The 26,620-nt window shown below is 38.4% G+C and overlaps 1 protein-coding gene across 1 annotated transcript; it reads right to left on the reverse strand.

Moving 5' to 3' along the window:
* Window positions 1-210: 210 nt before the first annotated feature.
* On the reverse strand, window positions 211-25,697 carry NGLY1 (N-glycanase 1). The gene is made up of 12 exons (XM_065628750.1): window positions 25,527-25,697; window positions 22,924-23,038; window positions 20,538-20,780; window positions 17,089-17,248; window positions 13,607-13,829; window positions 12,779-12,900; window positions 12,232-12,377; window positions 11,940-12,050; window positions 6,773-6,937; window positions 5,269-5,457; window positions 1,767-1,944; window positions 211-1,196 (listed from the first exon to the last, which is right to left on the reverse strand). The coding sequence occupies exons 1-12, from the start codon at window positions 25,652-25,654 to the stop codon at window positions 1,021-1,023; spliced, it is 1,956 nt and encodes a 651-aa protein (XP_065484822.1). The 5' UTR covers window positions 25,655-25,697; the 3' UTR covers window positions 211-1,020.
* Window positions 25,698-26,620: the final 923 nt, after the last annotated feature.

Consider the following 26,620-nt stretch of genomic DNA (forward strand, 5'->3'; position numbering starts at 1 on the left):
GATAAAGACTATGTAATCTGAACATTCACTTTATTCACAGTACTGCTACACCTGACATCTTCTGGGTGGCAGTTTTTATTATAGTCAATGTAAAGAAATTTGAACACTGCAGTAAGAAACAGAAAAACTGCATCTACTTTTACATCAAATTTGGGAAAAGCATTTAAAGTAACTTAAGACAATAGCTTAAAAACTGTTTTCAACCTACACACTTAATAAGTCTTCTTTAAAAATGGGCAAATTTTAATTCATATAATTAAAAAGTATTAATAACGAATAATCTATTTGTTCATAGAAAAAAATTCTTGCTCAGTTTTAAGTCTTTGTTTCATATCACAGACCATGACGATTTTAGGTACATAATTAACACTTCTTTCAAAATAATTTTATTTTCCTAGCACACCATCATATTTCCAAACATTTCTAGGTATTAAACACAAGTTTAATACTTAGATATATAACAAGATCATTTTAAGATTGCTTCAATATTTATCTTAATTTCAGTTCTTCTGCTTATTACATAAAATCATATTTTTCTCTTAAAATGTTTAAGTCTTCTATTATTCTTTAAAATATTTTAAAATCATCACAAGCATCTGTTGTAATTGGAAAATGGAATTCAAACTGTTTTTCCAAGGAACAGATTAAAAGAAAAAAAAAAAAACAAACAAAGAGCAAGCCAACCACAAACCTACAAATTAAGATCAATTACAATTGCTCTGTGCTCTTACGATCATGTTTTGCTTCCTAAAAAGAGTTTCCTTTTAATCGTAAATTTTTAAAAAGGATATTTAATGGTTCAACCCCTTGATTTTTGTGTTTGTTTTTAAAGCGAAGAGGTTTTCATTGTGATGTTTACCTATTCAATAAATGTGCAGTTTCAAGTTGACTAAATGGAAGGAGCGAAACAGAAAATAAACTGCCAGCAGGACAAACGGGAACTGCCAAACAAATCTTCATGTTGTATCCACGGTATAACATCTTCAAGGAATCCAAAGAACATCTCTTCAGTTCAGGTTCTCAGAGGTCACTGAGCTTTATAATTATCTCCAAGCAATTTTCTCCACATCCTGTTAAGCTCTCTCTAAATAGCTGTGTGTGTTGCCATGCAGCTTCACCGTCCCCTTCACTTAGTATTGCTTCCAACATAACTTCTGTTGCACCAGAAAAATCTGAATAGGAGCAAAGATTTTTATCTGTTGGAGGAAAAGATAATTAAGTAAGCCACTGCTGCAGATAGCATATAGTGCTAGAACTTATGTTAAAAAAGGTAAGTTGTAATGATTAACTATCTTGGTTGCAACTACTCAAATTCATCTGTCAGTGACTGGCAAGAGGGAAAAAAAACCCAACAAAACAACAAAATAACCACCAAAAAAACACCCACAAACCACCAGCACCATCACAAAAAACCCAAACAAAACATAAAATGCACAAACCAACCAACACAAACAAACAAACCAACCAACCCAGCCGGAAATTCTCAGTTATCATTCGTTTAGTGCTTGTGCTCAGAGGACCTAGTCAAGGTCGAAGCCACCGCACACAGAAGCACCTGTCCTTCCCAGTAAAACACACAAGTACCTTTTGTCCAGCTGTTCTTGCTTACCCTGCTCTGTTGCAGGTAGGTCTGTGTATGCTAGTAAAACTGCATTTGCATTTCATTTTTAGTATTTGCACAGGATTCACGCTCTCCATATAAACTATTTATTTCCAGTTACACCTTTGCTGCACAATATAATTCATTATTTAAATGCCACACTTACCTCCTATCAGAGCAATTTCTGCTGTTGGAGAGCAAAGCCTCCACTTTATTCTTCCACTCTGAAATGTCTGACTGCTTGTCCTAACCGAAATGTTATCTATTTTTAGACCAACTGACTTGCACTCAAACTTCCAGCTGATGGAAGCAGAGGATGAGCCCTCTTTCCGGGCTAAATAAACCTAAATGGAAGGAAGACAGTCAGCATGTGTTTAATCACCTCGAATTTTTGACATTTAATTAATCATTGTAACAAGGACATAAAATCCTAAGATAACACATTTTCATTCCTTACGACGCTTCTGAACCTCTAGAACTCTACATTATAAAATTTTGTATATAATCTTTTTGAATCCTTAAGTCTGTTCCTCAGTTAGCTAATTGTACATGGACATAGTCCTTCACTAGGGAACACTAATCTATTTCAACATGATTGGCAAAGTTTAAGCCACGAAAATAGCTAAGTTTATTATTTAAATAAAGAAGCAGACTTCTGATTTTTATATAAATGCACAAGCCCACACACTTTGGTTCTTCATTTGATTCTTCAGTATCGCTGACGAAGAGAACTGTGTATCAGTATTTTAGATTCTTCAGATGTGGCTGCTGGCTGCACACCACTTCTCCAGGATTTGACATGTCTTGGTTAAAGCAAATCATACATGCTAGCCGTATACAAACCCTGTATAAACATTTTTTGAACTGTTAGAGATTTGTGTAATTTAATGTCATCCCAACCCTGCTCTAAACTTCACCTGGCTGAACAGTCAAACTCAGACGTTAACATTCATTAACGTTAACATGAACCCCCATAAGAATTTTGTAATGAGCACCCGATGATCCTTTCAAGTCTAGCATCTTCTATCGGCAAACCAAGATAACAGACATTATAGATTAAAGAGTCAAAACTGCCACGACCCTTTCAGAATCTTTAGTTAAGAAAACTTATAAAAATTCTGTCATGTCCAGGCTTCTGATTAATGTCACAATGAACGGACTTAGAGAGCTCTTTAGTTTTTAATCTGGAAGGAACAACCCTGAATGATAATAAAACACAGTAGTATGTTTTACTAAAGGTCTCGCCTTAATATAGAAATGTCATCGGCAGATTATAAAACAGAATTTTAGTGCTACTATGTGCCAGGCATAAAAATGTTAATTCTCACGTTTAAGAAAGCTGAAAAACCCCAAAGGTGTGAGGTGTTACACTGAAAATTACCTATGAAAATGTAACAATTTAACCTGCTTTCATGTGAATATAATCTTAAAAGTTCATGAAAGTGCCGATCTCCACACATTTTTTTTAAGTACTTCAGCTAGTTCTAGCAAGAGATTTCCCTTGATCAGATCCTACTGAATTGCCATATTTGAGTAAGGAAGTCAAAATGCTCCATTAATTACTACTTGGTCAAGGTGCACTAAACATAGGCTTTTAGAAATAAAAACTATAACATTAGCCCATCTCATCTCCCATCATAATATACAAGCATTTAATCAGAAAAACAGAAGTTATAGCTTCCTTTTGTGTCTTTTATTGTCTTCTAACTTTCATACCTGGCTACTCTATTTCCATTATTATTTGAAAAAAGTCTGAATTCAGGAAAAAGACTCATTCAAATTCTCTTCCAATGAAGTAATTCTTCTGGAAAAGAAGCTTTTCGAAACCCACACATTTCAGATCTACAAAAGTTCTTACATTTTTTATTACTACCTACTCTGGTCTGCTTGTTCAAGCCCTGGATGCCAAGTTCTCTCCGAGTAATCTGATTAAATTTATGTTTTGTACCTGTTTTGCACCATTAAGCGACACTGAATAGTGAAAATACACAAATACAATGGAGATGTCTACTGTCAGATTGGCCAAGATACTTATCTATCTGAATCATTTTGATCAACAACATTGCAAAGACAGAATACATAACTGATTGTTCTTTTGTGTTGCTCCTCAGCTAATTTTAATACCTATAGTTACCTTTACTGTGGCTTTTGCATTTGAATTCCTTTCCATTCATTATATACTAAATGAAAACCAAACTATTTCTGTGAAGGCTTCTTTGGCTGGTAAGTTTCTTGGACAACTGCTGAATCAAACTCCAAATCCATACCTTGCAGGTTGTTACAAAAAGAACATGCAAACCCCAAACCTTCTCTCTGCTGCCTCCCATAATACAAACAACCCTAATGAAAAGTAATTTTAGATTCATGCAGACATTCTGCAGGATGCTATTCCTGTAGAACTAAAAGGCCTTACCCACAGGTCTGAGATATACCTGGATCTGTAGCTCTTAATTTCTCAAGGCCATCCTATCGTGCTTTATCTAGAAAAACTGAGCTGCTATTGAACAAAACAGTAAAGCCTTTCTGCCTGGTCTTACAGATTGGTCCCTCCCTCCTTTATCTGATTAGCAGAGCAGAGCAGAACAGCAGACTCGTAATTTGTTTCAGTGCAAAGATTGTATGTTTCTTGCAAAAGCGAGGGTGACTGATCATAGGAGACTTGAAGATATAATGTGCTGTCAGATTTTTAGCAGATTCTACGGAAGCAGAGAACAGTTGTCCATGATTGAGTTTTTGCTAGTTCTCTTTTCCTATTAGACTATCATGTCATAACATCTTTTATATTATTCTCCAGTTTCTTCCCTTATTCTTTCTCTTTTACATAGAATAACCCCTTCAAGATATTCCCCCACTGCATTTTGCAAGTCAGTTACGTATTGACCCAGCATAAAAAAAGCTCACAAGACAGTTATATACTTAGCTCCATTCTTCATCAATGGGAAGCAAAGCATTGCCTAAGCTAGAAGAATATTTGGCCAGAGACCTTTCAGACCAGTGAAATGACAAGGGAACAAAGCAACAACGTGCCATAGTCCATGACAGCAATGCTCAGTTCCTCAGTAGGTAGCTGTTGTGGGAAAAGCTGTTTGCTGCTAAATGACCCCTTCCCATCTTACAGGCAACCATTCTCTGATTCTTGGATTTAGAGCATATGACTCTTCTGCTGCTCAGTGTCCTGACAGATGGGAAGGGTATACAATAACCTGGATAACTGACAGCTTTTTGCCTTCTTGCAGATGGAACCGTAACATTTAGGATGACAATTTCTTTCTTTGGCCATGTATCAAGCAGATATGATACACTATAAAGCTATTCTCCAAAACAAAACAAAAAAATCTGGCAAGAAGCACTGCTTTTCCATAAACCAGTATTGTGTGTTTGCCCAAAAGCATAAGGAGGAAGCAATTTTATCCTCCTTTAGTGAGGATTTTACCTACCTGCAGATAATTTAGTCATCCTTTCTGAAAGACAAGCTAAATTTATTTTCAGCTTCTTAAATTATCTGACAATCTTACCTGAAGCTTAACTTTAACATCTACTAACATCAGCTAAATTCTACAGGCATCAAGAGAGGTTTTGATGCCAAACATTGCCATGGGTTTTCTATCTTCTTGGAGTTGTCATACTTTCAGGGTAGATTTTACGTTTTCAATAATTGTTATCCTTACCATTTTCCAGTCTGTTTCAACCTTTCTCCAGATAGACTCTGCCTTCCAAACACCTGTTTCCCAGCCACTTATTTTTTCATTATTATTGGAAATCCGTGTATAACTATCTTCTACTATATTGTAGATGAGGTGGAAGAGTTTAGATGTTTTCTCTTTTTCAGAGGGGACAAAAATTACTTCTTTTCTTTTCTGAAAAAGGCAAAACACACAAGCACCTTAATTCCCCAAAACATTTCAGTAAGAATATGTAACTTTTAAACAGTACACCATGGTTTTGCAATTCAGTTTTGCTGCCAACCGATAAAAATGTAATTTTTAAGAGAGGTCACAGACAAAAGCATTTCTGCAAAATAAAAGTTTTAGACCAGTTTCCTACAATAGAGATGCAACTTTTCCAGAGGGAAGAAGTAATTTTATTTTTTAAATTTTCACATGATTACTTTTGGAAGTAAATTATTAACAAAATAAAATAAAATTAGCAAATTCAAGTAAGATATTAACATGTTAGGAATAAAATGCTTACACATTGAGTATTTTTCCTGCACAATCAATAAATAAATGGTTAATCTGAATAGCAAATTTATTCTATGATTATTATATTCAGGTGTCTGTATATGACAGTTTCCAAATCAACTTCAAAAAAACATAAGGTACAAACTTCATAACTTTATATTATTTTCTTTTTTTTTTTTTAAAAAAAAAGATTTGTTGTTGTTCTGATGAACAGAAAGTAAAACTTTTAAACTGTGGAAAACTGAAATAAACTCTTAGTGTCTCAAATCTAAAAAAATCCTACTAAACTCCTTAATTTCATCTCACTTGTTTATTTAGGATTGTCAGCCATTCCACATGACAGGATTTCTACAAAATTGACATAACAAGTGATGGGCTAAGTCACATCTTTGCATGCTGGCTCAAGCTAAGTATGGCTATGGTTCTGGGAAGCTGTATCTTAGCATAAAATCATTAAAAATAAAAATATTACTTCCAAAATAGTAAAAAACATTGATATTAAAATTAATTGAGCTTATTATTTAAGAGATTGTTCCATTTACGCAATCCTAATTGCCCACGCATTGTTTTATTAACAAAAATAGCTGGTGAAAACCTGATTCTAGGCTTTAATCAATAGTAACTAATAATATATATAAATATTTTTTTAAAGTTTTCTTGAGTGCTTTCAACTGCCTTAAACTTTCTAGTCCTGTTACACTGTAACTAATCAAAAGGAAATGTATTTATTAACTTCTAAGAGCAAAACATATTTTAGATCAAGGATTCCCAAACATTTTTAGAATCAATGGACCACCACCAATCCTCAAATATTTCTTATGGACCTCTACTAAATTCACATCAAACTTGCACCTAATGGTTTTTTCTGCATTTCACTATTTGAACTACATCTGTAGGCTACCTACCATAAGTGCTATTCCTCTGCAGACCATAATCATAGAACCTCTAGTTAGCTACTTCTAAGATGGCCATCAGTGCAAAAGTTAAATACCTCTGGACCAATTTCACCTCTGGCTATTCGCCAAGCCATTGAACCTGATGTCCTTCCACCATATTCCCCAGGTTTAGGCGTTTTAGGAGAAACAAACTCAACAAGCTCCACAATTGTTCTTTCCAAGAGCTCTCTTCTTCTGTTTTCTGACAAAGATCGTTGTCTCTGAAAATACATTTAAGAAACAAAGTAAAAAATTCAGAGAAATTGTATTTGTAGTTCTGCTCTAGAGTGACACCAATGGGGGAAAAAAGAACTGAAAAGAAAAAAATACTAACATTTAAAGTCTAGACTCACTGTTAGAACCATTAATCTTGTACCACATGTGCAAAGAAAAATCTGTCTAACTGCACAGTTATTTGAGAGCAGTGCTTTTTCTGTGAACTTGCATACGCTACGTGGATTTATTTTAAAATTAGGTTTGTGCTATGTTTAAAATACAATTGCTTAGATGATATAACACTTCCAAAGCATATTTTAAAGCTATTCATATGGATTCTGTACCATAGCTGTTCTTGATATTATTTGGGGGAAAGAAAGCAAGTATAATTATTGAGTCAAATTTTTCTTCTCTAAGGTGAAGTGATTTGCCTGGCAACTGTCTTGCTTTTGTTATTAAGGCCAAACAAAAGATGCAGTTGATCTCTGAAAGAGTTATTTCACAGTGACTGACTCTATCATGAATAAACGATGACATTTATATTTTTGCAGATATCAGAAAACTGAGAAAAAACCTATCGCCTAGACTTGCAGGTAAATTAGTAGAAAAGAGAAAGAATTATATAGCATGCTTTCTTTACCCACACAAATAAAATAATTTTTTTTGTACGCACTTGAAAAAAAAAAAATCATTGAGAGGCTGGGGCTTTGTCTCCATGACTTTCATGTCAGACAGAACCGATACATGGAGCCTTCTTCCATAACTGTGCATACACCTACTTGGTGTATGGAAAATGAAGTTCAACATTGAGTATGCAAATCATTACACACCATCTTTGTTTTCTACTATGTTGATTACCCAAGGCACGCACACTCGGCCCACTAGGAACCGAAACTTCAGGCTAGTAAATATTCCAGTTATCTCAAAAACAGTCCCGACCCCGGAAAGTTTTGCTATTAAGGATCAGAAAAGATGCATTTTAAGGGTTTTTGTTCCAGACAGCAATGTGGAACTGGATAGGGGAAAGTAGATACAGAGAAATAATGAGAAACAGCTCCAGTCAAACAAATTCCAGCTGCCAAATACCAGCCCTACCACGGCAGGGGGGAAATACACCTCTGCTTGTGTTGATGGATGATGAGCAGTGACTCCACAGTCCCTCATGAAACACCAGGCCTTCCTGAATCTAACACTTCCCCAGGCACTTTGGGTATCCATATGCAGTACTACGGATTTCACTCCAGCTCAGAGGAACTTTGATATGGCTTACCCTAAGTTAGCAATACTAATCTGCAATTTTCTTTGAGCCACTTTGACATAGGGAAAACCCAGTGTCAAAGGTCATCACTACCGAAATTAGTGATGCCACATTTGTTGCTTTTGCTCTGCAGTTGTTGTAACAGTATCTATGTTAAAGAACAGTGCTTCAACACAAGTGGAGCGTTTCAGAAAACAGGCCTCTTATTATGTGTGATACAAGAAATTGGTAAGCTCCTCAACTGTAAAGAGAACAAGTATACTAACTCTTGTCATGTCCCCCCACCCAGTAGACTCTTGCATATAAACGCTAGCAGCCTCTAAGACACACATTACGCTCAGTCTCTGCAGAGATCAACACTGCCCGTGCTGGGAAAACCTGTAACTATATTTCCTACAAAGGACATTGTCATCAATAGCGTTCACGTACCAAAATGGATTCCAAGAACTCCATTATCAACTGTCATGGCTCAAACTTCCCACTTTTGCTTTTTCTTAGGGCTTTACCCTCTCCATATATGCTCAAGCCCCACCTTTCTTTGGCAGACAAAGGGAATAGAAAGGAAGCAGGGTTGTGAACTGCAGCTTTAAAATCAGTTCTGCATCATGTGCAAGTTATGCTGTTGATGCTTCCTGAAGGACTGTTTCAGGAGATGGATAACCTGTGATTGAAGTGGACCCACTGTCGGGTAAGCAACAGATAATTCGATGGTAGAAATTGAATTTCAAACCTTTAAACAAGGAATATGGGTTCATCTCGCATCAATCACCCCAAGATGGTTACAATTTATCTAAAATTACTAGTTTTCCTTTTAAGAGCTGACCTGGCTGTATCTATAATCATTCACGATCAGTACCAAAAAGTGAAGCCTGGAGCAAATAAAAACTAATTTGTTTCCCTGCCCCAGCATCCAATTTCCAATACAGGCAGTAAAAGTTCAGGATCCTCTCCCCACTTTCTATAGGTGTAACATACAATGGACAGCAACAGGGCAGTGCCCATACAAAGCTGGTGAAGAAAAACTTTGTAGTCGGGTGTGATATGGTACTATAGAATAATATTAGATGGCTGCTAATCCGCAGGCTACATACCCATTTAGGAATGTCTAACCCAAATAAAATACACAGTATTTCTGAGAAGTAAAATAGTGTACTGAATAGACTAAATTATCCTTGCTTCTTTTCCATTTAACAGTGACAGTCACTCAACATCCTTTGAACTGTTGTGTTGTCTCTGCTTGGCCGACAGAAACGCAGAGAAATAATGACCAGACCCGTTACTCTTTATGCAGGAAAAGGACAATAATGATCTCTTCGATTCCATTTTCACTAATATTGGAGCCTAGGTGATAATGTATACTGCACACTGTGCTTCTCTTCAGTTGTAACTTAAAAGAATTGAGCTTGAAAGATGCGGAACTCTGCATCAAAAGATACCAAGGCTACAATCCCTCCTAGTGGGGAACCAGTCTCCAGGAGGTGATGGGAAAAGTTAGTAGAGGCCTCTGCCTGCATCGGTCATCTGCTGAATGGGCTGCAGTGAAGGAAATGGCACACTAACTGAAATGGAGACTTGTGACTGAGCAGCGTAACAGAAACCTGCCATAAAATGTCTCAATAATTCTAGGACTGAGCTGCCTTACTCCTCTACTGACCGCAGAAGCTGCCGAATAAGACATGGAGATCCTCACAGGAACTTTTTAATGGCCCCTTGATTCCCACTGCATTGTCGCCTTAGCATGAACTTAAGGAAAGGCCCCTTGACTAGGACAAATGTAAGAAAGAAAAACTGTTCTTTTAGCAATCTGATGGCAAACTGATCCTAAGTCCCTGAAATCCCATTCCAATTATAACAAACAAAAGAAAAAAGGAATAAGAGCAGTTATTTACAGGGATTAAATCTACTATCAATTTAATAAATTAATTGAACATATTCTGAACAGCTACTGGACAAAAGGAAGTGTGAGCGGGAGGAGAGGATAAAACACCATCAAAAAGACTGACAAAGGTGTTCTCATAGAATCACAAGACAGCTTTAATAATGTGTGAAAGCACTAGGCAAAGCGTGCAGCGTACAGAAGGACTAGGATTTTCCATGTGAAGAGAAAGAAAGAAGAAATACAACAGTGTCTTGGAAGCGCATGTATAGCCTTCTTTCCTGTACTCAGTTTTTAATTACATTTTCATTTAAAACATGACCAGAATATCTGTTCTTTCTGTTTGAAAAGTGCTTGTGTCAGCTCACGAGCTGCACAGTCCTATAAAGTGGGTGGAAAAAAATAAGAAACAAGTCAATAGACTAACATGCAGCACCATCTCTTGGAGACAGCAATGTGCATTTTTACTGGAGTTCTCCACACTTCTGTAAGTGAAACAGAGCATGATCCTACGGTGACATCATTGAGGTGAGAACAAGGTCAGGCAAGCCAGCCCATGAGTCAGTTGCCTGTACTTTCCTGATTCCATCAATCTTGTCAGAGTAATTTTTCAACTTGCTAGTGCCCCATTTCCAATCTGATCTCTCCCTACAGACAACTGGTGAAGAGTCTGGTGGCTGGTTTCTATTGCCAGTAGATCAGAAGAAAGGCCCCTTGGATCAGTTTTGTAGCCAGCAAGGCTTCAGTGCTCAGGAAGGACACCATCAAATTCCTGCAACCCTGCACAAAGCACATGCATTCCTCAACTTGGATTTCTAATCCTTCGCTTCCTTATATTTTGCTAGTCTGTGGTCAGCTGTCTCAGTGTTCCATTCTGCTATGTGACTCTAATTTTTCATTACTGATAAAATATTTGAAGCCAGAGCTAGAAATAATAAATCCAGCTCAATTCTGCACACTCTTAGTGTGTGGATATAAGCAGAGCAGGCCAGCAGGCCTCTAAAAGGGCATAATCTGCTTATTAAGCCATCGTGGGAACTAAAATTTCTATGTACAGGAATTAGCCCTGGAAGGAAGTGGGGAACAAAATGGAACCTTAGAGATGGTCCAAGGTTTTCTAGTATTCTAGTATATTGAGTCAAGAGAAGTTCATCCTGTCCCAAGCAGGGAGTGGAAAGAGCTCAGCAGAGAGGTGTCAAATGCACTTGGGTTCTGTGACTATGACATGCAGGTGCAAATGGCTCCCTGTATTTTGGGGATGCTAGGCAGGAACAGTATATGTGGATCTGAGCCAAAGTTCTACTCATGCTATCAACACTCTTGAAAGTCTTGGAAACAGCCTGTCAATTATTCCTCCTGCTTCTTAGAGCTTGTAAAAGGTCAGGGGAATCAAATTAGGCCTACATTTCCTATAACCATAAATTCTATTGTTTTCAAAGTATAGCATTGTTGATGTGGAAAATGCTCAGCCACCCTCAAGGCGTCTGCATAGCTACAAAGTAGTTGTGGTTTGCCCCCGACATCTGTTGATGCACCCATCTACTCCAAAGCCATCAAGAAAACATATATATACTGTATATATTTTATATATATATACACATTGTAGGTACACATACATTTGACTATGTAAGAGATTATATGATAATCCTTTTACTTACCATTCTTTATCTTATTTTACCTAAGTTCAGCGCTGTGACTGATTCTTATGTATTCAGTGTAAAACAAGGTCTGTATATTTTAGCAACATTTTACATTCCATAGCACATGGACATTCCTATCGGGTTACCAAATGCGATCCTTTTCTCAAGGACTTCACATTCTGGAAAGACACTTATGTTTCACTTGAGAAATCCATTTAAGAAAAGCTACATACCGTCTTATTTAGCGCGTTAATTGTTTCACGCAGTGTAGCTTCACTGAGTGCCGTCCTTCTAGAGAGTACTTCTTCATGCTTGCAGCTGTATCTCCAGGTGACATCAACAACCTCAAGCACAAGTTGAAGAAGAAAATAAAGCAACCAAAAATTCCCATGTATCTTGCTTCATTTAAAGAGGCTAGCTCAAAGTATGCTTTTCTATAATAATTCTGGAAATCATGCTAAGATGGAATACATCACACACTTGCCTCAGGGCAATTTTGGTTTTTATTAACATCATTACTCCTACCTCATCTTTGGAGAATGCAAATATGTAGGAGAGCTTCTTTCCCCATCCAGTTTCATAGAGAAGAGGTTTATCACAGACATTTTCACAGGGATCACAGTGAAGCCATCTTTTCTGAGATGAAGAATATACTTCAGTCCATACATGATCTATATAACAAAGGCCAAGAATAAACAATGAATTATGAAGATAAATTCTCTCTTCTAATATTGCAGAATATTGTAATTTTTCCTGATTTATTAAATGAAGGAACAGGTGAAATAACATGGTTTATGTTCAGCTACATTCAGAAAATTTACCAGAGCTTTGTCTTTCTATATTAGGATCATTAAGATTGTATCATTCTGAAGTCAATCATCTAACCTTACTTGCAGAACTATATTTCTTCTCATCAGGCAATACAGGAAATCAAATTTATACTGTCTTTGTTTGCTGAAATCCATAACTTTATATGCTGTCTGATAGCTAATATAATCTGAGAACCATAAAATATATAACCTCATTATGCGTAGGCTTTGATTAAAATTATGATACTCTAGAATACTGATACCTGTACAGTCCCAGACATATCTAGCTTCAAAGCCTACAGCTCTGCAACACAGTGTAAAACAGTTGGCCCACTCGCCACAGCGTCCACATCTGGTTTCCAGAAGTTTTTCAGGATTATTATACCTACAGGATAAAAACAAAACCAAGCCAGAGTAATTGAAAATACATTTCACCTTTTAAAATCTTTTCAGTGTCATTCAGTCCACAGAAGACAATGGAAATGATTGCTCTACTGCACAATACAAGTGAGAGCAGAATGTTTTTATAATACTTTGACTCACACGACTCCATCACATGTTTATTGCAGCACTGAAATGAATCTGGGTTTTTTTTCAGTTTTCAAAGGTGACTTAAACTTTATCTTAAAATATTATTTTTGTATGCTGGTCCTTTTGATAGTTAGCAAAAATATCAACAAATCTGATATTTGCTCTTTTGCTATAGACTTGGCAAAAGACGTGCATTACCCTTTGTGATCTCCCATAGAAGTGAAAGTTTTTCTTGAAATAAGAAAAACCTACCCACATACTATGCCAAGATTAACGTACTTTATATAGAAATGTTACTGTATCAAATTAACAGTAAAAAAAAAAAAAAGAAAAAATCAGTCAAGTATTCAGAACAAAGCCACATAAAATAAAGCAATATTTTGTTTTTAAAAATCGCTAATCTTATAGAGAAATTGCCGATTCATCAACCATCGTGTTGCTTAAAACTGCTCTTCTAATCTTTTGATCAACAACTTATCACTTGTTCAAAAAATGTACGAATACAAAGCTGTCTCTGGAAATACAAGACAAAAAGCCAAAGCAAATCTCTGTATGCTCACCTTGGGAATCTGTTACACAACTGACACTGGTTACAGTAATGGTTTTCCACTCGGCTGGCGTCCCATCTTAGATCATCAGCAGTAGACAACAGGTAGTCACTTTTAGGCTCTGTCTGCCCACCACACCTGCTGCAAGGAAGATTATTTACCCAATGAAAAAAGTCATTCTTAAACCAGTCCAAGAGCTCCAACAACAAGAAGTCCTCTTCATTCACATGTGCACCTGTAAAATTTACACAACACACAGGTCAAATGGAAATATAATTTAGTTCCAGTATCTACATAGATCACCATCTCTGGTCCTTCATTACATTTTCGAAGTTCCATTATAAAAAAAGCTTCATATGTTACTTAAGCACACACAAAAAAGAAAATCTAAATTCTCAAGATTGAATAATGTCAAACTGTACCTCTGAAAAACAAAAAACTGCACTACTAAACACCACAGTGAGAATAAGTGAACAAGTGAGAATAAGGAATTGCTCAGAAAAACAAGTTAAATAGACAGTGAAGCCTGGTGAAGTTCCTCATGCTCCTCATATTCTTCCAGGGCTTCAAGAGAGTGTGTTAACTCTTTATCTGCTCCTAAATATTATTTTCCTATTCTTAGCTAATTAAATAGGAAAAACAATTGCTTTGATTTCATAATCCCGAAGAACAAGACACCAACAGCAGTCTAGACAACCAGGTGTAATATGAACAGACTTTCTACAAACACGGCTTAATTATTGTAGAACATTTACATATACCATGTCAACAAAGTTGAGTTTGTTTATAAATTCAGCAAATAAACACCTTTGTCAGCTTATGCAAGCTAGACACAGAATGTCTTTATTTTTCTACTCCAGCCAATTCCACCACACCAGACCACCAGACTCTTCCGGCTCATTTTCCTGTGCTCACAACAGGTGTTAGAATCTACTCACACACACTGTTGTTCTTCTGCCACCTGGAAACAGCCCCACTTTACCTAATTAACCAATTTAAGAAGCCATTCTTCCAAAAGGGATCCATCCCTTCTAACTCCTTAGAGTCTTTAAATCTATATTCTGCTCCCATGCCCGGAGAGATACTCTTCCTTCTCAGATTCATAATCCTTCAAATAAGTCCTCCTATTAACTCCATCATCTAGGCCACACTGCAATCATATATATTAATACTTGGTTATTTTATGTACTACAAGTTGCTTGTAATTACAGCGCAGACAGACCTGACTAAGGAATATGAAGACACAAAAATAAAGGTGCCGTTTAAAGGAAGTTGAAGGAAGCTGTGCCAAATTTGTTCATTAGTACATCTTTCAGAATGGCGAAGAAAGACTAGGTAAGACGTGTGTTTTACTTATTTAAGCTCAATTCACATCTTCCTGTGAAGCTGAAGCAGTCTTCGGTACAAAAGACTCTGTGGGGACCTTAACTCTATTAAACACACATTACCAAGACCATGAAGCTCATGAGAAAAGATCATCTGTTAATCAAAGCAAGAAAACCTAACTTTTAATTGTAGTAAAATTTCCATTTTTTACTTATTATATATGAGAAACATTTGTGCTGGAACACTCGGATAAAGTGTTCTTGCTTACAAAATGGAGATCCTCGTACAATCAAACTTTCTGCTAAAAAACTGAACGAGAAGATTTTAAGCATATTCTCTTTTCCTGGATAACAACATACAAATCAGAACCCATCTATGAAAATATGACTGCTATCATATGAATATTCTTCTCTTGGTTTGTAAACGAAATCCTTCATGAAAAACATTGCATGGAGAGAATAACGAATGTGATTTATTTGAACAGAAACACTCGGCTGTGACACGCAGCTATTTTTGACTGCGCAATCCATTTTTCTAATGGAAGGTGGTAAAAGGAAACAGTAAAAAAAAAAAAAAGTCTGTACTTCTGATCAAACGACCGTAATCTTCCTAGACTTCATAAGCCAAAAATACCTATTATGCATTGTGAGGGAAGTCCTAACAAGTGTCCCCCAGCACTAAGCAGTTACACCCACAGGTCAGTCTTGATACAGCAATAATGATAAACCAAAGATCATACACAGTCCGTTCCCAAAGGAATGTTTCCACAAAACTCTTTAAAAATGCTTTCAGACTGTTACAATCCAAAACAGCGGAGTTCCATCCGTTGCCCTTTATTTGTATCTAAATTAAGGTCTGGAAGCCATTTTGAATAGATCAGCTTGATGGCTTGGGAATAAGCACCTGGGAACATCACCCGCCTCCTTCCTTCCCCTTTTAATAATGTGCACAGCAAAATTAGGGCAGAGTCTAAGAGAGATGTCTTTATTTTCTGTTTTAAAGGAAGTTAGCAGTAATAAATGAAAACTGTTTAAGTCTCTCTTTGCCACTGCATTGTCCTATGCTGCTGAATGAGAATGATTTGTACTTGTGTGGTTTCTTATTTCCCGGTATAGCTTTATAAAAGAGAAAAATCACTACGAAAATCCATTGTCTAAAAGTTCCCTAATGCCAAAGGCAGAATTACATATCAGCGTGTGGTTGCATGAGACATCTCAAAGTCATTTATAAAAATCATGAGAAGCATTTATTTTTGGTTTGAAAATCAACAGCACTCCTATCAAGTTAGCAGAATTGCTTCAAACAGAGTCTTCTACCAAAGATTCACAGTGAAAAGGATTTTTTGGTTTAAATATGGCCTCGGAAGTGTCTTTCTTTTTAATATTTATCTTGTACAAGTAAAATATTCACTATATAGCTGTAACAAATCTAAAATCGTCACTTGAAAACAGAAACATGCCATATTTAATTGACAAAGATTTTGTACATTCAAAACAAATCTGCATTTATGAAGAAAATATAAATTTTGGCCATTGATGCAACAAATATTTATGCCTATATTTCACTTCTAGCTCCAAAAGGATGGCATGTGAACAACACTATTCATTTATGCATTAGACAGAAAGGTGAATCTTCGTATCAGGTTGTGTCTTGGAAAGGTCTCATGCAAAATCCCACCAATAATATCACTTTAAAAAGAGAAGCAGCATTCTGAAATTTTATTCTGAATTTGGAATTGTAACACATATGGGAAAATTGCACTCTGAAAATTTCAAAATAAAGACTACTCAAACAAGAGGCTCCTCTCATCGTAGCTATTTCACTCTAGATGCAAGGAATGTAAGAGTACACACTCAGCCCATTTGTTTACCCAGCACTGTTTACTACTAATTCAAAAATTAAGCAGTAAAGGATGGATGACAAAAATGAAGTAAAACAAACAAACCAACCCCCACAACAAACAAAAAGCCAACACAACAGAAGTGAGGAGAGAGAAGAGTAGAAAATCTGAAAATTAGGAAGAAGATAATTCTGGTTTAGAGACAGCATTTGGAACCTGCAAACATATGACCAACTCCACACACCTAAAGCACAGTAGATATAGGCATCATCCGGATGTTTGAAAGAATATTTCTAGTTTCATATACATTATAACTTGGTAGCATTACCTTTGTCCAGCCTTGTAGCTTGTGCTAGTTTTTTCTGGGCCTTCCCTTTCAATTGCTGGAGGGGAATTGAATCTAGTGCTTTCAGCTGAATAGAAGGATTCTCATACATCAACATAAGAGGCTCAAATTTTGTTTGAAGTGTTTTCAAGATATTTGCAGCCTGCAAAAGGATTTTCAGTCACAAGATGATTTATGAACTTCCACCATAAACCAGAAGAAACAAGCTCTCTTATTTCAGTTTAAGTCAGCCACAATTCCGTACTCACATTATATATTTCTTTACAGGTGAAATGTTTATTTGTAATGATATGAATAAAAATTGCAGGTATCACCACTCAAACTGCAAAGCCAGTTTTCTCATCTTCAAGCATTCTGAATGGTGTTGTGAATGAAAAGCATGCTGATTCAGAAAAGACACCTCTGATGGCAAACTTTTTACTTACTTTCTAGCCCCCGCCCCCCACATTTCTTTTGGACACCTTTTACCTGAAATTCATTCTGTTTCCTTGACACTGCTGCACCAGTTCTCAGAACTCCATTATTGATGAACACTGCTTTTCTGTTTCTTATTCATGAATACTGCTTGTCTGTTTCTAGTTCTAATTCTACTCTGACACAGATTTGAATATATAGCCCTGTGACCACATACTGAACGGTGTATTTCACTACAAATCAAATATAAGTATCACTTGGTGGCAACTACACGTTACACCCAATAAGGTACACCTGTATCTACTAAGATAAATAGTTCAAGTTAATAATAGTGGAATTAGCAGCTGAGCAAACTATTTACTCCCATTCAAAGAGGGACAACACATGAAGTGAAATGGGATTTTAAAATTAAGAGTCTGGCATATTTTGGGGGGAAGCCTGGGACACTGCTAAATTACGTTTTCTGTACTACTAGCTCATGCTTCTTTAGCCTTGTTATCTACCACCTTTGTTACATGAAAAATCCCACACTTTCCTGAGATGCTAGCAGCAAATGCAACATAATTCACAGATGTGAGAACTCTGCAGAAGACTTCTTTCAAAGGAACATTTAAATTAGGAGTGATTATTTTGATGCTGGACAGTACTACAGGACCGGTCCTTACTTTTCATAACTGCTGAAACAGAACGGAACTGTGTTTGCTCTTCCTGGAGCTCATCAGCTGCAGGTAACTGGTTTAGCATTACAAACCCAATTGTGTTCAGATTTGCTTTAATGCAAGTTGAAAGAACAGAAATAAGGGAAATTAAGGACTGCCAATGCCTTATAAATCTTCATGTTCTGTCAACTTCCTGAAAGACTGTTCAGAGATATTGCTCAGCACAGCAGAAAGTCTCCCAGATTCTTTGGCAAGAATCTCACTGCAAATTTAAGTTTGGCTATCTCTCTCCTCCTGTAATCACTATGCCATCCAGGAAGGTATCAGAATCCATCCACCAGAACAGTGACTAGCCATAGCTTTCCTTTCTCCAAGTCTCAAGAATGCCTTATGATACGAAACAGAAGAGCCACAGATGACTCAAAATAAGAATGGGTTAGGTCCCTAGAACAGTACCAGCTAGAAATATTCCTGTGCTGTCTCATGTAATCTACTTTTCCCTGTTCTTATCAGGACTCCCATGCATCACAGGTGTAACACACAGCAAGAAATAAAAATGCTTGCATTAACAAAACCCACTCCAAATCTCTCAAACATCTGACAGCAGCACATACAACAACACAACTATACCTCTGCAGTATACTCGCTGAAAAACCAACACCTACTGCTGTGCAAGTCATAGCCAGGAGGAATTTTATGGACCTCCTTCCAATCAACCCAGACTATACAGACCAAATTCAATGGCTCAGAGAGCAAACAATGTAATTCCCTGAAGTGATCAGCTGACATACAGCATTCTAAGGGAGTGCCAACACTGCATTAGCAATGTCGCTAAATTGTAGTAAGTTTGGTCCCACCACTCATGTTGAATCTCAAGTAGTATGGAAAAATAATAATTACAGAGAAATGGATCCACAACTCTGATGGCTAGCATAAGTCAGGGCAGAACAAATACAAATGAGAAGGATTAGCCTCAGACTACATCAAACGCCAACTTGAGATATGCAGCATTTTTCTCATTGCAAGATCAACATAACATTTAAAGCTTCCAGTACTGACCAGTACTTCAGCAAGTCACTCTAGAGGTTTCATAATCACTTCCAACCACCATTACAGAAGCAGCTGAAACAGTAAAACCCAAGAAGCAGATCAAAATTCAAATAAACCTAGACAGTATATTTCAAACACAACTACTGGCATGCTAAAATAATTAGATTAAATGGCTCAATATTCAAGTGCCTGCAACAGTTTTTTTCCCAAAGGACATTATGGGTGACGATGGGTCACTGAGCGTTCTCTTTCCCAAAAAGCCATCACTTCAATCTCTGCTTCGTCATTTCTCTTCCACTGATCTTGGATAGGTACTGGGAAGAAACAGTACGTCATAGTTAAGCACTCAACAATATACGGATAATACCACATAAAAGAGACAAACTCTGTTTAAGGATGTATGAGAAGCAAGCTTTTGGAAGGATTCATCTTACACCAACTTTTAGGACTGAAGTGGTACTGGGTCTTAAGGGCAAAGCTCTTTAGAAAGTTAAACTAAAGCAGCTTTCAAACCTTCTATCAAAAGGCATAACATCATTTTTCAAAGTTGTATGAGGTGTTAAGAGTCTTCTCCCATCAGGCCTGGTAACATCAGATGAAGGATTCTGCCTCTCTGTCTTGATAGGGAACTTCATCTCAACCTCTTAGACACAGGAAACAGCCCAAACAACTATAGATTTGTCCTTGGCCTGGCTAAATTTCTCTCTCTCACAACAGTCTCATGTGAAAAAAGAAAGTCCTCACAGGCTACACATACAGGTCATAATGCATGAACTGAGATGCCAACAATTATAAACATAACGGTCGTGCTCCTGTTCTTTTACTGGCGTTCAAATACCAAACACAGTAGACAGCCCTACTCTCAACTTCCCCCTCCCGCCCTTTGTTCTTTGTTGTTCCCTTACAATACAAATCAGCTTTTTTTTTTTTTCCCATGACACCCTGATCAATAAAACATTTAAAGAAACCTTCAACAAAATATCTTGCTAATATTCTATTTATGGCATACTTCATGTTGAAGTTGAATAGAGACAAAAAAACAAACCAAAACAAAACCAAAAAACAGCACTCAAAAACTTCAGAAACCATTGGAAAAATTAAAAATTCCTCTAGTTCAACATCCTGCTCAAAGCAGGGTTAGCTATTAGGTCAGACCAAGTTGCTCTGGGCTTTATTTAGTCGAGTCTTGAAAATATCCACATTTGGAGACTACACAGCCTCCTGAGAAGCCTGTTCCAAACAGTTAACCCTTCTTCAATCTTTATACTCGAGATTAGTGCACCTACAAAGTTTTGAGGTTGTAATTACCATTTCAAGAGATTGCACAAATGATGTTTCTGGTTGTTGACGGGCAGAGGCAAGAAGAGTGTCAGCAGGTCTTGAAGGCTGATGTGCAACTGTCTGAGTGCTGGCCATAGTTTCAGAGGATGCTGATCTGAGGATTTGATTCGACTCATTCAGTCTACTACTCCTCTCTCCAGCAATTAAGTCTCTGATTTTACGTAGCTGCTCAATCGAAGCTTCCTTAGGGAAAACCAGGTGAGTTTCTCCCTGAAATTTAGACAGATTAATTCAGCAGTTAATGCAGATCTAGGCTAGTCAGCAGTTTGTGTGCATTGCTAACAGCTATACCATTTACTGGAAGTTAGCAAACAAAAGCTTAGCAGGATCCGGCTTCTGGATTAGGTGCCCCACATCAGAAGCTATTAGATCAAGAAGCTACAGTCAGTCTAGAGAAAAAGCGCTCATAACAACATGCTTTTGTTAGCAACTTATTCTGCAGAGCCACACATGGACAATGCAATTATGGTTTGCCAGAGAAAGCAGCAACAGGAACGAATAACAAATGCTCACTTCTCACAGTACAGCAGCAAAACACTAGGCAATGCAGAAGGACAGACAATGTTGGGGGAACAAGCCCCTAGAACAGCATCTGCTGGGAATTCTCTTATATACGATACCTTTTAGGCTTTGTAAGTTTTCAGATAGGAAATATTATTCTTATTGAGACCTGCACTCAGCTTGGGGAAATATTCCTATTGAGACCTGTACCCTTGGTTTCTGGGTTCCTATTTTTGATTATAAAATGATTACTGGTAGCATAACAAAAGCTCAGTAATTATGACAGAAGTAAATATCAGTGCACTTAACATGACGAGATAAGTTACCAAAACCATGAACATCCTGAAACATTCATAGTTTAAGAATTTCAGTTTCTACCACTGCAGCACTTGTATTTATTAAACTGAGTAATTTGTTTATCCACAGTTACCTTGGGTCACCTGTCATTGCAGACACAGTGCTTCACTTTAACACTTACAATTGTCACAAAACTAAATGGAACATATAAATCCAGTGGAAGTGTCAAAATTTTTAATTGAAAAGGTTGGCTTACCACGCAGAGAAAAAAGAAGGAAAAATTTTAGTTATCGCAGTTGAAGAGAAGTTTGTGAGCTCCAGCCTCAGTGGACACAATAACCGTAAGACTGAGCCAAAATGCTTTTAAAAATCTGACAGAAGTGAGAGCAACACTTTATAACGTGTTTAAAATGACTATGTTATTACTGCTTGAGTGCTTCACTAGTTAGATTGACTACCTCTTGGCCAAAACACATCATTAAAAGTCATGTCCTGAGCACCAGCATGAGAATAAGTCTGCAGATCGTTTATCCCTCTGTAGTTATAATTTCTTTCAGCATACTTTAAAAAAAAAAAAATTAGGACTACTACACTAATAAATTTCACCAGAAGGCAAAGGTCTCATGACAGCTGGACTTAAATAACATAATGTATATACCCATACGAAAGTGTAGCATTAAACAGACAAATTAAAGCAAAGCTAGAGCAAGAGTTGTTTTTTTTAACTCCAGCTCTCCTGTAATTTCAAAGGCTGCTTCAAGCTTTGGGAGTTAAAGTTCCAGCAAGACAGGGACCATTTGAAGACACAAAACAATCTTTGAAATGTATATTTTTGACTGCAACAGAATCAAGGTTCACTCAAAACTATTCTAGGATACAGTTTCATAACTATTTTAAATTGGTAAAAATCCCACCCTCCCACTACTTCAACAGTCTGTTGCCCTCCACTGCCATCATGACAACACTAGTACTTGTGCAGCTGCACTGTGACTTGTCTGAAAAATATTTCTTTTTTTGTTTTGGGGAATTAATTTTTAACCAGATCAGCTTCCCTTATCTAACTCACCATGAGGACACACAAGCCCTACTGCTGGTAAGAACAAGCAGCAGAAGAGCAGGATTTTATTTCCCCCCTATTCCAAATTACAGTTTCAATGCACAGATTTACAATCCAGAAACTATTCTCTGATATCCACCCAATAGTGGGCTGCTACTAAGAGATTTCCACCCCATTTCCCACCTTTTCCTTTGTGCCAGGATGGATACATGTCTGACCATTAAGCAAACTAGTTGCATGCCTGAACAGCTGAAAACCAATCTTATCACAGATCAAGTTAGCTCTAGCTCCACCAGATTACCAAAGTAGCCTCACCTACATTTTCTGTTGGTTACCTACAGATAGTTGCAAGCAAGGATTGAAAGAAAATGAAGAAAACAGCAACTGGGTTAAAATTTAATTCCTTGCAACTGTGAAAGAAGAAAAGAAAAAAAATCTAATTTTAAATTTTACTGTGTAAGCTGATGAAGACACCAGAAATGACTAAATTATACTCACCTCTTGAAACCCCATCTCAAATAAACATTCAACTGCTCCTCTGACAGGCAACAGCCTCTTGGAAAATGCTGGATTTCCAATCCGAATTAATCTATATTTTTCTTCATAAGGATTCCTGAAGAAATTAAAAGTTTTCATAATGGTTGCAAATTAAGTAAACACTTAAAAGCTGGGTAACTGTACTAAGCAGCATTAGTCATTCATAAGATATTTTTTAAAAGTTTAGTTTCATTCACACCACATAGCCAGAATATGAAACCCATCTAAAACTTTTACTTTCTGCATTTAACTTTGAGACTTAAAACCGGGTTCTAAATTTTAGTTTGCAACTTAAGTCCATAAATATGTGTTTGGTAGTCCTGGCCAGCAGGCCTTAGTCTGCAGTGTCACGTAACGACAACTTCACGTCCCCCTCCACCTGGTGGCATTCTAACTGAACTCCTCAGCATGACACTGTGTCCTGGTTTTGTTAAAAACAAGTTTCTCTTTTAGTGAATTTCCCTGTCAGCTAAAGTCTTCTTGCTAACTGCAGTTTTCCTGAAAGTTAGGTACATGTTTTGGTAGACATAGCAATGGAATGCAAGGTCATTGATAATGATGCATCCCGCAAGATGTGCAAGCAGGAGGTGAACTGAAAATTGACCAACTAAAGTATCCCATCCCATTCACGTCATACTTCATATAAAAGTGGGGGATCACGAGGATCTCGTCCCTTTTCCTTATGGTCGACATTGGGAGAGGACCTTGCGAGTCGTCCCTGCGAACTGAGGCCTAGTGACAGACTGAATCCAGCTCCGGTTGGCTGCAGAGTCCAGTCCAGGACTTCGGGTGCCGGCCCTACGTCTGCCGGAGCAGCTGCTGGGACTTTAAAGATTGGTTTTGTATATTTTGTATTATTTTCTCTATTTTTATTGGTAGCATTAGTAAAACATTTTTAATTTTTTCCAACTCTCTTCTCTCTGTCCTTCTTTTCCTCCCAATCGCCTGTCCTTAGTGGGAAGGGGGAGAGGAAAGGGCTGAAGGGGAAAGGGGGGGAAGAGGAGGTTAACAATACATCTGCCACGGTTTTATTGTCACCCCGCAATCAAATCACGACACACTGGATGGTTTTAGGGCCACTACAGAAACTATGCTAAACTTCCTGGTACACAGATGAAATCACCATGGTCTCCTTGCTTCTTGAAGGGCTGCCTCTCAGTTCTCCTTTCCTCTTTCAACTCTTCTAAACCTTCTTCTCTCACCTCTTTCTTTAAAAGGAGTCAGCCCAGGGCCCACTGTTGTGTCACACAGAACAGTTTTTGCAAGCGATTGACGAACCAGATATAAACAGGGAAAGGCAGCTCATACATCTTGAGTTGCTGACGACATCAAGGTCAATTGCAAATATTGGTGTGTATATATACTCTTGTCCTGGTTTTGTTAAAAATAAGTTTCTCTTGAAAACCAATCTTGAACCCGGCAACTGCTCCGGCAGACGTAGGGCTGGCACCCGAAGTCCTGGACTGGACTCTGCAGCCAACCGGAGCTGGATTCAGTCTGTCACTAGGCCTCAGTTCGCAGGGACAACTCGCAAGGTCCTCTCCCAATGTCGGCCATAAGGAAAAGGGACGAGATCCTCATGACCTCCCACTTTTATATGAAGTATCACGTGAATGGGATGGAATACCTTAGTTGGTCAGTTTTCAGTTCACCTCCTGCTTGCACATCTTGCGGGATGCATCATTATCAATGACCTTGCATTCCATTGCTATGTCTACCAAAACATGTACCTGACTTCCAGGAAAACTGCAGTTAGCAAGAAGACTTTAGCTGACAGGGAAATTCACTAAAAGAGAAACTTGTTTTTAACAAAACCAGGACAACTCTACAGAGCCACCTCCCAAAAATCCAACTCTTGATACCAATCTTATTGAGTCAGAAGAGAAAGGCAACAGAAAAATCACGTTACTATTTTAGCATTGCTTGTTATGCATCTATTGATTTCAGATGTTTAAACACTTGCAGAATCATGGCCAATGCAGGCTTTTATGTGTAACGCAAAAAACAAGCCTTCAAAACAAACCAACCAGCAACAAATAAATAAAAATCCAAGCCACTACACACATAATGTGAGAGACAATCTTATTTTTAAATAATGACAAAAAGAAACGAGATGTTTTTGAACTTCAGTATTACATAAGACAATCAAATCGTACGGCTCATCTTCGAGACGGTCTGCCTGCAAGCCCGGAAATAAACTGCTGCGAATACGTTGTGATAAATTGCTTCTAAAGCTTTATTAGCCACAGAAAACAGGAATTACTAAGCTGACAGTCGGACTGCGTTTTCCAAAAGCCGCCGCAGCTGAAAGCGCTGGCCTTGCCAGGCCGCCGGCCCGCGGTGCCCTCAGACCCCGCCGGCGCCCACGCGCGGCCGCGACCGGCGAGTCACGGCCGGGAACCGGGCCGACCCCCTGCCCCACACCAAGAGGGGCAGGCGAAGCGCGGGCCCCCGCGGCTGAAGCGGCAGGTTCCTGAGAGCCGCCGCCCCGCCAACCGAGACCGGGCCGGCCGGGACACGGCGGCGACCCAGAGGCCGGGCTCCCCCGCCGCGCCCCCGCTCACCGGAGGATGTTGTCCGCGTAGGTGAGGAGCAGCCGCGACGCCTCCAGGAAGATCTCCCGCCCGTTCTGGCAGAGCTCGCTCACGGCGGGGGAGCCCGGCGAGGAAGAGAGGCCCACGGCGGCCGCCATCGCGCCACCCTGGCACCCCCAACCCAGCCCGGTCGGGCAGCGCCGCGCCGCAGCGCGCATGCGCAGCCGGAGCTGTGAGGTCACTGCCCTCACACCCTGTGCCCGGTAGGGGGCGGGGCGGGGCGAGCCTTAAAGGGCCAGAGTGGGGTGCGAGTCCTTGCCCCATCTGGAATCGGTGAAGTTACGTGACCTGCTGAACTGCTGTATCCTGGAGATTTTTCACCACGTTGCAATCCTGACCCGCTTCCGAGGTTGGACCTCCTGGTCACACGGGGCTCTCAAGAGATCCCTTGGCAGGCGACAGTGTTATAAAAGTAAATAAATCTCCTTTTACATAAAAGCACATAAATACTTTTGTGGGGGACTATGGTGGGTCTGTGGATTCCTTGACGGAGGGCATGGGAACAGAGATTAGCCTTGAAGATATTAAGGTCTACCCGTGAGAAAGATGGGAGTAAAGGAATATCCGGAGATATTAAGGTGTACCCGTGAGAGAGAAGGGAGTAAAAGAGTGACACTGATGACAGCAAAATTAGCCAATGAGATGTTACTGCTGCAACTTGTAACCAATAGCAAAAAGACACTTGAGCTGGTAAAGACTATATAAAAAGGCGTTTGTGGCAATAAATGGAGACTGTTGTTTGTACTTAAGAACTTGGTCTATGTCGTTTGTCCGTCTCAACTGCAACATACTTTTTTTTGTTTTTTACCACACTTCCAGCCTCACCCAGGTTACAAGGATGGGAACGCCACTGCCTTGGCACCTCAGCCAACCCTGCCCAAAGTCTGTCCAATAATGAAGAAAAAAACATAGCTGTTTCTCCTTTTTCTAGGCTTCTGGTTTGTGCTATTAGTGAACTGTGATGTAGAATCTCGGACAAAAAGGTCTGCGGGGCTTTGCTTTCTTAAGAACGCAAGATTTAAAAAGTTCCAAGTAGGTCATTAAAATTCAGGCTGGCTTGTGAC

Source organism: Caloenas nicobarica, chromosome 2 (genome assembly GCF_036013445.1).
Source record: "Caloenas nicobarica isolate bCalNic1 chromosome 2, bCalNic1.hap1, whole genome shotgun sequence".
In the NCBI taxonomy this organism is placed as follows: Eukaryota; Metazoa; Chordata; class Aves; order Columbiformes; family Columbidae; genus Caloenas; species Caloenas nicobarica.

Excerpts from the sequence above, each read along its gene's own strand:
- NGLY1 (XM_065628750.1), bottom strand. The coding sequence starts at position 25,654 with ATGGCGGCCGCCGTGGGCCTCTCTTCCTCGCCGGGCTCCCCCGCCGTG. Across the intron at positions 23,039-25,526 it reads TACGCGGACAACATCCTCCG|GAATCCTTATGAAGAAAAAT; the intron begins GTGAGCGGGGGC and ends TAATTTCTTCAG. Across the intron at positions 17,249-20,537 it reads TTGTGCAATCTCTTGAAATG|GCTGCAAATATCTTGAAAAC; the intron begins GTAATTACAACC and ends ATCCTTTTGCAG.